Here is a 13,114-nt window from a genome sequence, read left to right as displayed (position 1 = left end):
AATTCAGCAATATATGTCATACATTAATGTATCATAAATTTAGCAACACATGTCATACATTTCTGATAATAATGCTTGAGAGATCAAAATTTTAAACCAAATTAAGATGATGCGAGAAGTAAAAAAGAGTTTATATCGATACTGCACCCATTTTAAGTATTCCAATCCGTATTGTTTTCCTTTTTTGGAAAATAACCCCTTTGGTTTTGCAAGTCGTAGCATTTGTTAATGCATTTTCATTGGAGAAAGAAATTTTAAAAATAAAAAAAGAAGAAAAAAACCGAAAAGATAATAAAGCAAAAAAAAGATAAAAAGAAAAAGAAAAAGAAAAAACTCCTCGAAACAGAAACGGAAACTCCTCTGCTGGTACAGAGAGAGATGGGGGAGGAGGAGCAAACCTCGGTGGGAGTGGGAGAAGGAGAAGAAGTGGCAGAGAAGGAGGAGGAGGCAGAGACATGGAACCAAAGGAAACAAACCCTTATACTCGAAATCTCTTCGAAGCTCATCCATGGCGATCTCGAATCCAAGATTGAAGCCGCCAGAGATATCAGAAACTTGGTCAGAAAGTCTTCCACTTCGTCCTCGTCTTCCAAGACTCGCTCGAAGCTGGGCGCGGCGGGCGTGATTCCGCCGCTGGTGTTGATGCTCTGCTCTCCTAATCCAGATGCGCGCCAAGTTTCCCTCCTCGCGCTCCTCAACCTTGCTGTACGAAACGAACGGTAACTTTTGCTGCTCTGCCTTTGAATTTATCTCTGCTTATTCACTGCTGAGGTTTGAAGGAATAGAAATTGCTAATTTTGTCGATGGGTTTCATTTGCTTCGTGTTAATTTTCGGAAAGATTGAAACTTTTTGTGTTCTGTGATTGTTTTATGATTCTTTGGAGATGAGTTTATGTTTTTCTCATATGGGGTTGCTTTGCTTCTAGATTTTGATTCAAAAAATGAAAAGAATTGATCACATTACTTAGCAAATAAATGGATTTTGATAAGTTGGTTGGTGATTTCTTGATTGAGATTAGCGAATACAAATCATCTTTGTCCGTAATTGTGTGGATTGGATGACTTCCTTATTTACTAGCTGAGCGAGGGTGACATGATATGCAGAAGAAGAAATAGATGATAGTGTATTTGTCCTCTGTTTGGTTACCGATGAAGTTGCGATTGGGCCAAAGAGTTGATACTAAAAATGATTTTTAATTTCTGGAAGAATTAGGTTCCTTTCAGTCCAATTTACCAAAATTTCTGCCTCGTGGTGGTTATTAAAAGAACAAATGAGAGAAAGGGCAGTGCTTGATGATGTCAAACTACTTGACGGAGAGAGCCTTTTTTGACGAATTTTTTCTCCTTTTACCGATGTATTGGAAGATCCAGCTGGATCTTGATTCCTAAGGATTTTTCCTTTTTGCTGCAAATGAGATGGAATGCCCAAAGGCTTGACCAATGAGATGGCTTTGTTTGTATATGTATCTGTTGAAGGGTGTGAGGCTGTCGAGTTCAGTTTTTCATTTTAGTTTTGTTTTTGTTTGTTTTCCTTCGTACACATGGTAATGGAAACTTGTGTGGAAGTTAATAGAGAGAAATTTCTTCTCTGAGTTTAAATATTTGTATTTTAATTAAATGCTAGTTCGGAATCCATTGGCTGAATTCAGACAGATTATATTGTCTCTATCTTAATGCTGCACTAGCATTCTGATACCAGAAAGTCACCTTGAGTAAAAATAGCACTTGTTGCGGTTATTGCGCTTAAATGGTGTCCTTTAGTCCTTTTTTGTCTCTTTTGTGGAGGATTCTCCTAACTATAATCATGTGAATTCACATTGTGGTAGATATGGTTGCGTTATTATATGTGAATTTTAAAGTGGTCCCTAGTACTGCAATTCTTTGCTCTTTGGCCATTACCCTCGTTTTAGGTTATGGCTGTTACTAGTATAATATTCAATATGTTGTCTGTATGTCTCATTGGGTCCTTGTTTTATGCTAATTAGGAATAAGGTCAAGATTGTGATGGCCGGAGCCCTCCCCCCGCTTGTTGAGCTCCTCAAGTTCCAAAATGGTAGTTTAAGGGATTTAGCAACTGCGGCAATCTTAACACTCTCAGCTGCTGCACTGAACAAGCCAATCATTGCAGATTCAGGAGCTGCGCCTCTCCTGGTTGAGATCCTCAGCTCCGGAAGTGTTCAAGGAAAAGTTGATGCTGTGACTGCCTTACACAATCTCTCCACCTGCAAAGAGAACTCAACTACCATTCTGGATGGTACAGCCGTTCGTCCTCTTATCAACCTCCTCAAAGAATGCAAAAAGTACTCCAAGTTTGCCGAAAAAACTACTGCCCTTCTCGAGATCCTATCCAACTCTGAAGAAGGACGTACTGCAATCTCAAACACAGAAGGTGGGATATTAACCTTAGTAGAGACTGTTGAAGATGGATCCCTAATCAGCACACAACACGCGGTCGGAGCATTGCTCTCCATGTGTCAGAGCTGCCGCGACAAATACAGGGAACTCATTCTTAACGAAGGTGCAGTCCCAGGTCTTCTTCGACTGACAGTAGATGGCACAGCTGAAGCCCGGGATAGAGCTCATATGCTGCTAGACTTGCTTAGAGATTCTCCCCAGCAAAAGCAACTGGCATCCTCCGTTTTAGAGAGAATTGTATACGACATTGCCACAAGGGTAGATGGAGCGGACAAAGCAGCTGAAACCGCAAAGAGGTTATTGGAAGACATGGTTAAAAGAAGCATGGAGCATAGCATGAACCGAATCGAGCAGAGAGCTGCATCTTGTCCACCTTCGAATACGCAGTCTATGTAATAATTTTGTTTGGCCAGTTAAAACTCTGCACCCTGCTAAATCGCCCTCCAGTTACTGGAGTTGAAATGTTGGTTTGGAGTAAGGGTGAATTGTGAGTCCATTGTATATCTCAAACTTTGTTCATGTATATATATAAAATCACTCGGATATTTTACTGCACATTTCTTCTGACCACAAGTGAAAATCTAGGCAGTGTCAAGTTGGTAATCCATGTCCAAAATTTAAGGATATCGGAAAGGGGCTTGTAGCTTAGTTGGCTCAGAGATGATTCTTTGCACCGGAGATTTTGTTTTCGACTCCCTCTCCTCCATTAAACTAAAGAAAAAAAAATTATATAACTGAAGATACCTTGTATTTAAAGCAACCCCAAAAGGTGAAGTGCTACATGGAGTAATTTATCTATATTAGGAATGTCATTATGGCAATATCTTAAGTCTTTCAGGTGCTATCAAACATTTTAGCTTTCTCACATGCGGGATTCTTTCAGGATACCACCTCAGTGTCATTATCCATATAATAGGAATGTCAACGTAACGTCGTCTCAAGCCAATCACACATTGTCATGCGTTTTAACTTTCTCACATGTAAATGTGAATAACTTAGGAAACTGCCTAACGACATTCTCGCTGCAGACAACTCCGCTCTCATGCTCCTGGCTCATGTGGCAAGGCTGGAATCCATTCCATTCTGTACTTTAGCTCAAGGACAGTTACCTATTTAGTTAAGGCACCAACCTTAACATGTGACATCAATTTTAGGTAAAAAAATTGTTAACTCAGTAACTAAAAGAGCTGATACGTAGGAGCTTAAAATACATCATTAATTTATTAATTAATTACTTTAACTATCATTATTAGTAGAAGTTAAAATTACATTTTTGCCACTGTCGGTGTGTCTGTGGTTGTTAAACCGTGAAGTAGACACTTCCCATTAATAAACACCGAACTTAGCAATTCATTACGGGTGGCGCAATACGCCACACCACTCATCTCCTTCCACGCAACCGCTTCTTCCACGTGGAACCATCCTAACGGATAAGCGCAGTACAACCCCTGCGCAGTCTAGAAGTCGGTGATCTGGTTTAATCGTCACAATCGTCCCTCACCGAAAAGTCAGAGACTTTTGAGAGAGAAAATCCAGCAGCTGCACACAGCTCACACTCGCACTGGAGAAGCCAAGTCGACAGAACCGACGAAAATGGTGACGAAATGAAGCTTTCCCGACGGTTCTAGCTCCATCTCTCCACGTGAGAACCAGAAGAAGAAGGTAAAAATCTTCGCTCGTCTGTTAATCTTTTGGCTTCGTACATTGCATCGATTCGTAGATCTCCAAAACCCCACTTGGAATTTATTCCAAGATCTGAAATTAAGGGACCCAAATCGATAAAAATCTTATCTTTTTCGAATCCCATATAGTTATGTTTTCTCCATTTTTTTTTACTAAATCTTCGATTTTTTGGGTGGTTTGGTGATTTAGGTAGTTGTGTTTTGTGGTAGATTGTGGATTTGGTTGGTTGTAGAAGAAGCTTCTAGTTCCGAAAAATGATGGGTCGGTCCCCATTTGCCAGAACTGGAGGCTTTAGGCCTGAGAATTTGGGCCCCAATGCCCTTGCCTTGATTGGGAACCTTTGCTTTACGCTTTTTGTGCTGGGAGTGTTGATCTTTACTATCATTGCCGCTACCTATGAACCCGAAGACCCGTTGTTTCACCCGTCAACCAAGATCACCACATTCCTCACTTCCAAATCCAATGCCACTTTCAAGTCCGATGACACTGTGGTCCGGACTGGTGAGAATTTCTTGGCTCCCAATCAAACAGAGATTGGAAATTTTATCAATATGACTGATGTTGTTAACCTGAGCGAGGGTGATAGCTCGACTACTGAGAATTCTGAAGCAGAATCGGCTAGTTGTGAGGGTCCCATTGATTGCAGGGACCCGGAAGTGTTCCATTTGATGATGAGGGCCACCATAGAGAAGTTTAAGGATATTCATTTTTACCGGTTTGGGAAACCAGTACGGGGTTCGGATGTTAACAGTTGTGATATGGCTTGGCGGTTTAGGCCTAAGGAAGGGAAGACTGCTTCTTTTTACAAGGACTATCGGAGGTTTAGCATTTTGAAGTCTGAGAATTGTACTCTTAGTGTGGGTGATATTGGAGAGTACCATACTGGAGTAAATGCCAGGAAGAGGAAGAAGAAGGCCGGATTTGATAAGCAAGGGAAGACTGAGGAGAATTCTATGCCGGTTGTTGGTGAGATTGTGAATGATACCTTACCGGTGGTTGAGTCTGAAGTTTCATTCAGTCATGGGAAATACTTACTATATACGGGTGGTGGAGATAGGTGCAAGAGCATGAACCATTACTTGTGGAGTTTCTTGTGTGCTTTAGGTGAAGCTCAGTACCTGAACCGAACTTTGGTCATGGAATTGACTCTTTGTCTGTCTTCGATTTACACTTCATCTAATCAAGATGAGGAAGGGAAGGACTTCAGGTTTTACTTTGACTTTGAGCATTTAAGAGAATCTGCATCTGTGTTAGACGCGAAGCAGTTTTGGACAGATTGGGAAAAATGGCAGAAGAAAGACGGGTTGGGTCTGCATCTTGTGGAGGATTATAGGGTCACACCTATGAAACTTAATGATGTCAAGGATACTTTGATTATGAGAAAGTTTGGGTCTGTGGAGCCAGACAATTATTGGTACAGGGTGTGTGAAGGGGAGACAGAGTCCGTTGTTCAACGACCATGGCATTTGGTGTGGAAATCGAGAAGGTTAATGGATATAGTGTCTGCAATTGCATCAAAATTGAACTGGGATTATGATTCTGTGCACATTGAGAGAGGAGAGAAGGCACAGAACAAGGAGTTGTGGCCTAACCTTGATGCAGATACTTCACCCAATGCACTGCTCTCAACCCTACCTAACAAAATTGAAGACGGGCGGAACCTCTACATTGCAACAAATGAGCCGGATACATCTTTCTTTGATCCTTTGAAAGACAAGTATACAACTCACGTCCTTGACGAGTACAAGGATCTTTGGGATGAAAACAGCGAATGGTACTCTGAAACCACTAAGCTCAACAATGGAGTTCCGGTTGAATTTGACGGTTACATGAGGGTCTCGGTTGATACAGAAGTGTTCCTGAGAGGGAAAAAGCAGATTGAAACTTTCAATGATCTCACCAACGACTGCAAGGATGGTATCAACAGTTGCAGCACCGCGACCAGCTGATCCCCGCAAATAAGGTTTGTGACTTCGTTATTTGCTACACTGCCGATATCCACGTGTACCGTTTAGCTTATTGTTATGATTTGCATTTGAGAAATTGTAAGCCTGAACTGATAGTCTTAGAATTAAGTAGCTTTTGTCATGAGTTTTGTACTTGTAGAAAAACCAACTTTCAATATTTCATCACTTCGAATTTCATAAGTGTTCGGTTGAACTTGGGTTTTGTTTGATGTCAATGCCCATGTATTGAATCATGTGATCTTTTGGGGAGTTGTTCCAGAATTATTTTTACTCGTCTCTAATCATTATTACCCTTCAATAAATAGGGAATTGTTACCCGCATTCCAAGAAAGTCATCAAAAATAGAAAAATGTAGGGCAAAATGACTAGTTTGGAGTGCTAATGAGGATTCCCAACAACGATTCCCAAATTTCCACTCTTTTATCTTTTACCTTGAGGAGGACATTTAAGCAGAGAAGGTAACTACCAAGTTGCTAGTGCTTCTGTTAATGTTATTCTATTTTCACTTCTTGCACTCTCCTATTTCGTTTTAGCTGTATGATTGAATAAATTAAAGAAGAATCAAGGGACATAATAAATCAGTGGAGTGCAAAAGGTCTAAAGAGAAGCACCGGTCCACCGGACAATCAATATCATGATCCCGAATCAGTCATTTGGCCTTGTTTGACAGTTTGAACTGTACTGACTATTTTAGTCGGATAGGATAAATAGTCACCGGATAGTACTGATTAAATTAGTTGAACATCTGGTGCAAATCGGACTAATAATCGTATTATTTATACTGCCACTGTACAGAATTTCAAACTGATATTATTTTCGTCAAACTATTATTATTTTTGAAACTTCGATGATCAATGAAAAAGAAAAATTGCTTCAAACCAAAATAATTTTAGTAACTATTCACATAATAACCTATGTTAAATAGAAAAAGGAAAATCTAAAGAAAAACAGAAGAAAAAAAAAAAAACGAATTAATCATACACCAACCAAATTTTGGGATAGGTATATCAGATAAGCATCTTTGATCCAGCATGATGAACCTTTCAATCCAACAAAACTCCACCTCTCAATTTCTCATACTAGTCTTCCAAGACCCAGATCAAAAGCTCCAAAAATGGCAAAACCAAAGAAAACCCATATCAAATTAGATGAAGATTCACTTTAATTAGAACCCAGAAAGGCAGAAAGCTCAAATACCCGTGAAAGAAGCAAGCTTTTTATCCAAAAAATCAGAGCTTTGAAGGAGTTTGTAGTTAAAAAGTTAGCGACTTTCACACCGTATAACTTCTCCGCTCAAAAACCTTTGTATTATTTAATAATACAAAGGTATTATTAACAAAACTTGTTGGCCAAGCATTACTACAATGTGATTCAATAAATTAACAGGCTTTTATCAACAAAATGCCATATAATCCTCTCTTTTCTCCTTTCTCTACATCCTCCTCTCATATAATAAACATTTGAAAGAATCAGAAAGAAAATTTTCTAGTCCGTATACAGAACAAGTACACATCGATCGGACAAGTCTCATATTCGCCCGGTCTTCCATTTTTTGACCGGAAACAAGGTCACCTTGTGGCCAGAATTGTTACCTCTGCCTTCCGAAGATCGTAACGTTGAGATCGTTACTGGAGGCGGATCTTTATGTGACTTCTCATCTGAAGTTTCAAGTTAACCATTTTCCGGGTCCCATGTCATCCTAAATCTTGAACAGAAACTGAAAGATTGGGATCAAGAATATTCGTCGATTTTACATACCTTTAGTAGAATCCAGACCTTGAGGGAACCGCTCAAGAATGCAAGTCTAGTCCTTTTGCCAGAAGTTAGGTACTCACACATGTGACGGTCAACTCTCGGAATAAATTTTGGCCAAGATTTGGGGATTCCCGGGTCCGGTCTCTCTTCCATCATCGCCTGATAAAATTTCAACAACTATTAACTTTTCTGTTCCAAAAGGCACATTAACAATTTAATGAACTAAAATTATATGGTATTAGGTTAAAATAGCCGTAAAGCCTGCTAGCAGGATTTCAATTCTTGAAAGAAATAGTTCTCCGTCAATAAAAGGAGATTGAGTAGTTCATTTCTTTCTAACATATGCACAATTGCATTTGCCAGTTCTTCCCAAGTTTTCAGATTTATATGCACACAAAGCAACATATAGTAGTCTAAAACTTCACTTACAAGTAATCGAGAAATTTCTTGTTCAATTTTGGAGGTGGAGGTCTCTAATGCTTCTACTCTCCCAGTGGCATGACAGCAAGCGCACGGTTCACTAATCATAAACGTCACACTAGGCCGTACCTGCCAACATCATTCCATCATTCATCACATAAAACAATTAACCTTGACTGAGCTCATCAAGCATTGTATGAAGATCCTCTTGTTAATATATAACTCTTGTGAAGATTTCCATGTTCCGCTCTTAGACATAAATTTCTGAATATTAAATAATCTATATATGTATTTGCAATTTCAAGCAACCATCTGGGTAATCACATATAGTTCGGACAGCGTTAACTGCAAATCTTCATCAAAATTATTCTGTTTAAAATTTTACTGAAAACTAAAAGCTTGTGAATCGTGATAGTGCAACACTCGCTTTCTTGTTATTTCCATAAGTCCATGCCTAGACAGTTCGGAGACTTTAACCATCAATCTATCTCTCTCAACAGCCTTCTTAGCTTCTTCATAGACCAATCTCTTGTTTGCTGGAAATAAGGCAGCGCCAAAGAGGAATTCATGAATAAATATAACTTCCCAAAATAAAAATGATGACGGCTAAAAATCTTTTTATGTATTTTTATTAACCTGCCTCCTTTTCCCCATAAAAACATGAAGTTCTGTAAGTTTCTATCCATCCTAAGGACAAAACCAGTTATGAACTTATGGTCATGCCTAAATATGTCAATAGCACTTCCACAAACCCACAAGAGAGGGAGACTTCGACTTACACTCATCAGCCATGTCAATGAAATCTACCACAATTATGCCACCGATATCTCTCAGTCGTAACTCCCTTGCAATCTGGAACACATTATTCTCTGTCAAACAAGTATCTTAATGCTTAAAGAACCAGATGAAAAAAAAAAACGAGAATCTAACTTAAAGCCTTGAAAGAAAGATATAACATCTTTCGGAAATCGGACGGCAACCAGGTAATAGTTGCATAAACATGGTAATATGCTCTGTTACCATCTTACAAGTCACAACCGAGTAATATGTTGCCTGGCAAGAAATATACAAGTTGCTTGTCCGTGCAAGGCAAACAAATTGTAAAGAGAGAGCTAGAGTTCAGCATGTAGCATACCTGTTTGGCAGCTGCAAGGTTGACTTCTAAAATAGCTCTCTCCTGTGAATTTCCATGACCAAACATCCCATGTCCTCCATTTACATCGATAGAGACTAATGCCTCGGTTTGCTCTATCACTAAAGACCCTACATTAGCCAGTGGAACCCTGTAAGGCAAGAGACGTAAACATCAACAAAAATAGTTGAAAAATACTTCTCACCGCACCCCCAAAGAAATAAAGAGAAAACCAAATATACAGGGTCAATGAAGTGAAGAGATCATGAAACAAAAATTAACAAATGGGTCAATACACATCTTCAGAGTTAGAGAATGTGACAACTGAGAGCATAAGCAATATTGCCCGCCACTCACCTTTTACTGAGCATGCTGTTGATCTCTTCTTCTATCTTAAATTCATCAAAAAGAGGAATTCTTTTATTGTATAACTCTACTCGATCACAAAGATCAGGGGCAATCTCCTGAAGGTAATTGCTAACCTGGAAAGCGTGGTAAAAGTTGACCTTAGTATTTCATAGCAAAATATCATCAGAAACCTAGTGATTACACTGTTGCAATTAGAGAAAGATAAATCATCAAAGATATAGAAACAGTCAATTGTAGACATGTTGTGGAACCACATGATGCTTTTTCAATATCATGTTCTCAGTTTCTCCTATTAGTAATCTATGAACCCATACAACAATTACGATCCAACTACACATCACACACATTTGTCTCAATCCAAAAAATTCATGACAGTTTCTAATCTACTAAAATATTCCCATATGATAATTTAGGCCACACCTCATGATATGTCCTGGGAGAGTCAACCACCATTTTCTCAACCTGAAGCATCCACAATATAGGAATAAAACTGCAGGATTTTTGTAAAGTTTGAAGTGAAGAAAATAACGGGAAATGACAAACAAAGGTACAAAGACATTGATATAAATGATAAAACACACCGTCTCATTAAAATAATCCTGGACAACTGAGAGCGTCTGACCCATTGCCCGATGGAGAATGACAGGAATGGCCCCTTCCACACCTTCATCTGCTGCAAGAGCTGCAGATTTTGCATGTTCTGTAATGTTTTTCCAAGTTGAAACAAGGCCTTCTAAATCCTTTTGCAGTTCCTCTAAAGAATGACCAGCAGCAACAGTTCTTACCGTCAGACCAAAACCCAGAGGCTGCAAAGTTTTTGCTATGACTTTTAATCGTGTACACTCAACACCACCAATTTTTTTGGAAATTCCTATTCTATCACAAAGAGTTAACAATATCTGCAAGCCAAAGGACCAGAGGTGTTATATATTCATAAAAATAAAGAATAAGGAAACATTAAGGAGGCAAAGGTTGAATCAAAACATACCCAGAATCTGCTTTTTAATTTTGGGTATGCAGTCAGTGTGGGACCTTTTGAACCCAAGCCCTCTTTTACAACTTGTACAATAACTTTAGTGCCTTTCTGAACTCGGGCCCACTTATTCTCATTAGTCACAGTATTTGTATCCCTCTTCTTATTTTGGAGGTGAGACATTTGAGAATTGCTAGATCCATTTATGGCAACAGGTACAGAACTAGTTTCTCCTTCTAGAAGATCAGCTTCTACTTCACCATAATCGAGTATACCACCATTGATGTTTTCCTTAACATGTGAAACATCAAATTCATCCTCAATATCATGCTCATCATCGTCAACATCATTGTGCATCGATTTTACATAATCGTTCTGAGAGCTGATTTCAATGATGTCATCAGTCGCTTCATAATCAAGTGACACTTTCATTTTCGTAGGCAGTCATGTGCTCATCCAACATATTACTTTTGACTTCACTTTTCTTTGTCCTTCAGAATGGAGGAAATATGAATGGTTCTCTGTTTAGTTTACTGTCCATTAGAGAGGTTCTAGAGCTCCCAATATTTACAAATGCACCACCCATATGGGGGACAAGTTTCGAAACCACACCTATATACATGCTATCACACTGCGCTACTTTTAACTGGTTCCAGTAGCAACTCAACCAATTTCCCATATTCCAGTAGAGCAGTCCTTTGCATGCTACATACAGAAGAATTAATCAGTATAACTGTAGGAACAGGTTCCTTCGAAATTAGGTTATTCCTTTCTTCAGGCAACAAATCTTCTGGATCTTCCAAATTCTCCGCACCATCTTTTATGCTGTCATTCTTTTTGGACACATCAGACCTCATCTTATCCTTGGACACAAAACAGAAAAGAGGTGACTGGAGTAACCAGGGTTACTCAACAGGATAATGTCTTTCAGTTGAACAACTAATAGAAGTTGAGCCCCTCTGACTGCTATTCACTATACGGTCGCCATCAGAGTACACATTATCCTCCATTGGTTCAATTAAGAATGGGTTCAACTCTAAAATCTCACTACTGGAAATTAAGCCCTTGTTAAGTTTGCCATCAGCGTTCTCCATAGGAAGATTTAAAGCTGGCTTTGATTCAATCATATCACTTTTAAGGTGTTTCATAATCTCATATTCATCTGTCAAACCACTGGAAGCATTTGAGTGTTCAGAAACATGTCAAGGAAAGAGATTGCATATACCAAGGCATTATGAGGGAGATTTACCTCTAGCTGGAGCTGAGAATAAAGGTTGTATTGGAAGATATGCCTCCTCTATCCACGAATGCCATTAACAAATCGGAGACATTGTGGTATTGGTCCTCATCCATGAATCCCGCACTATAATTTTTCCACTTTGTTTGACAGGTAAGGGTACAGATATAGACAATTCAGGTCCAGGTCTCCAGGTGATGTCATATGAAGGCCACCTTTCTGTCTTTATGAAATAGTTATACCTGAAATTGACACCACCATTAATCTGCCGAACAGTAAAGGGTGAAGAAGCGAACCTTACAGCATATAATAAAATAAAAATGAAATATTTCTACCTCTCTGTGTCTCTCTTCGTCTTTTTCCCTGGAGAAACATCTCTAGTTACTTCTATGCTAACGGGAAATCTATAACTACTTATTTTATCATATTAGAAACATGTGTATGGATTTTGTTGTTTGCTTTCATTTGTGTAAGTCATAACAAATAAATAAAACTCATATTTGACAGATACCGTAATTCATGCATCATTTCATGCTTCACAAAACTAACATAATCACGTGTTACTTTGCGCAACTAGGCAAAAGTACCTTGACTTCAGCCTTCCATAAGTTTGTATGTTCCGTAGGAGACATTAGTATAGCAATCCCCAGCTCCCAGCAGCCAAGAACAGTAGGATCCCCAGTTATGTATAGAAACTGGCCAGCTTCTAGATCAGCCTCTATTGTCCAGACTATCTTGCACATTCCTTTAGAAGCAGCATTTGACTTTCCTGAGAAACCAGAGTGTTCTAGATCCATAAGCCATTTTTAACTATAGGAAAGTACTTACTGAAAGGATGCTGTCATTGATGTGTAACATTAACAACATAATAGTTTTCTTTAGTACTAAGAGAGGCATTCTCTTATAATCCTCGTTTCTTTAAAGAGTTAAAAAAGGAGGTTACATATTTCCTTTTTTTTTTTTTTTTTTGAGAAGAAACTATAACAATTTATTAAAAAAGAAAAGTGAAATACACAGAAGTGGATAAGAAATCCACCAAGAACAGAACAACAAAATCTCTCAAGAGGATCTGTTACAAGTAGGAAAACCTCAACCAAAATCACTTTACGACTGCTAACATATCCCACAGTATGTGAGAAAGAGAGTAATTCTTAAAATCATTC

The 13,114-nt window shown here is 38.8% G+C and overlaps 2 protein-coding genes and 1 pseudogene across 3 annotated transcripts; 2 read left to right on the top strand and 1 right to left on the bottom strand.

The window, feature by feature from the left end:
* Nucleotides 1-328: 328 nt before the first annotated feature.
* LOC137708392 (U-box domain-containing protein 3-like) lies at nt 329-2,970 on the top strand. Its single transcript, XM_068447453.1, has 2 exons — nt 329-719; nt 1,986-2,970. The coding sequence occupies exons 1-2, from the start codon at nt 379-381 to the stop codon at nt 2,809-2,811; spliced, it is 1,167 nt and encodes a 388-aa protein (XP_068303554.1). The 5' UTR covers nt 329-378; the 3' UTR covers nt 2,812-2,970.
* A 923-nt stretch (nt 2,971-3,893) lies between these two features.
* On the top strand, nt 3,894-6,329 carry LOC137707453 (uncharacterized). 2 transcript variants are annotated; one of them, XM_068446327.1, is made up of 2 exons: nt 3,894-4,077; nt 4,308-6,329. In XM_068446327.1, exon 2 carries the CDS (start codon nt 4,353-4,355, stop codon nt 6,045-6,047), a length of 1,695 nt encoding a protein of 564 aa, XP_068302428.1. In that variant the 5' UTR covers nt 3,894-4,077; nt 4,308-4,352; the 3' UTR covers nt 6,048-6,329. The 2 variants fall into 2 exon arrangements, with proteins under 2 accessions (XP_068302428.1, XP_068302427.1); XM_068446326.1 differs by having other exon boundaries at nt 4,288-6,329.
* A 1,943-nt stretch (nt 6,330-8,272) lies between these two features.
* LOC137709136 (ribonuclease E/G-like protein, chloroplastic) lies at nt 8,273-11,841 on the bottom strand (annotated as a pseudogene).
* Between the last annotated feature and the right edge of the window lie 1,273 nt (nt 11,842-13,114).

This window comes from Pyrus communis, chromosome 11 (assembly GCF_963583255.1).
Source record: "Pyrus communis chromosome 11, drPyrComm1.1, whole genome shotgun sequence".
Lineage (NCBI taxonomy): Eukaryota > Viridiplantae > Streptophyta > Magnoliopsida > Rosales > Rosaceae > Pyrus > Pyrus communis.
Note: the sequence above shows the minus strand (reverse complement) of the source record. Positions and strands in the feature narration are given on the sequence as shown.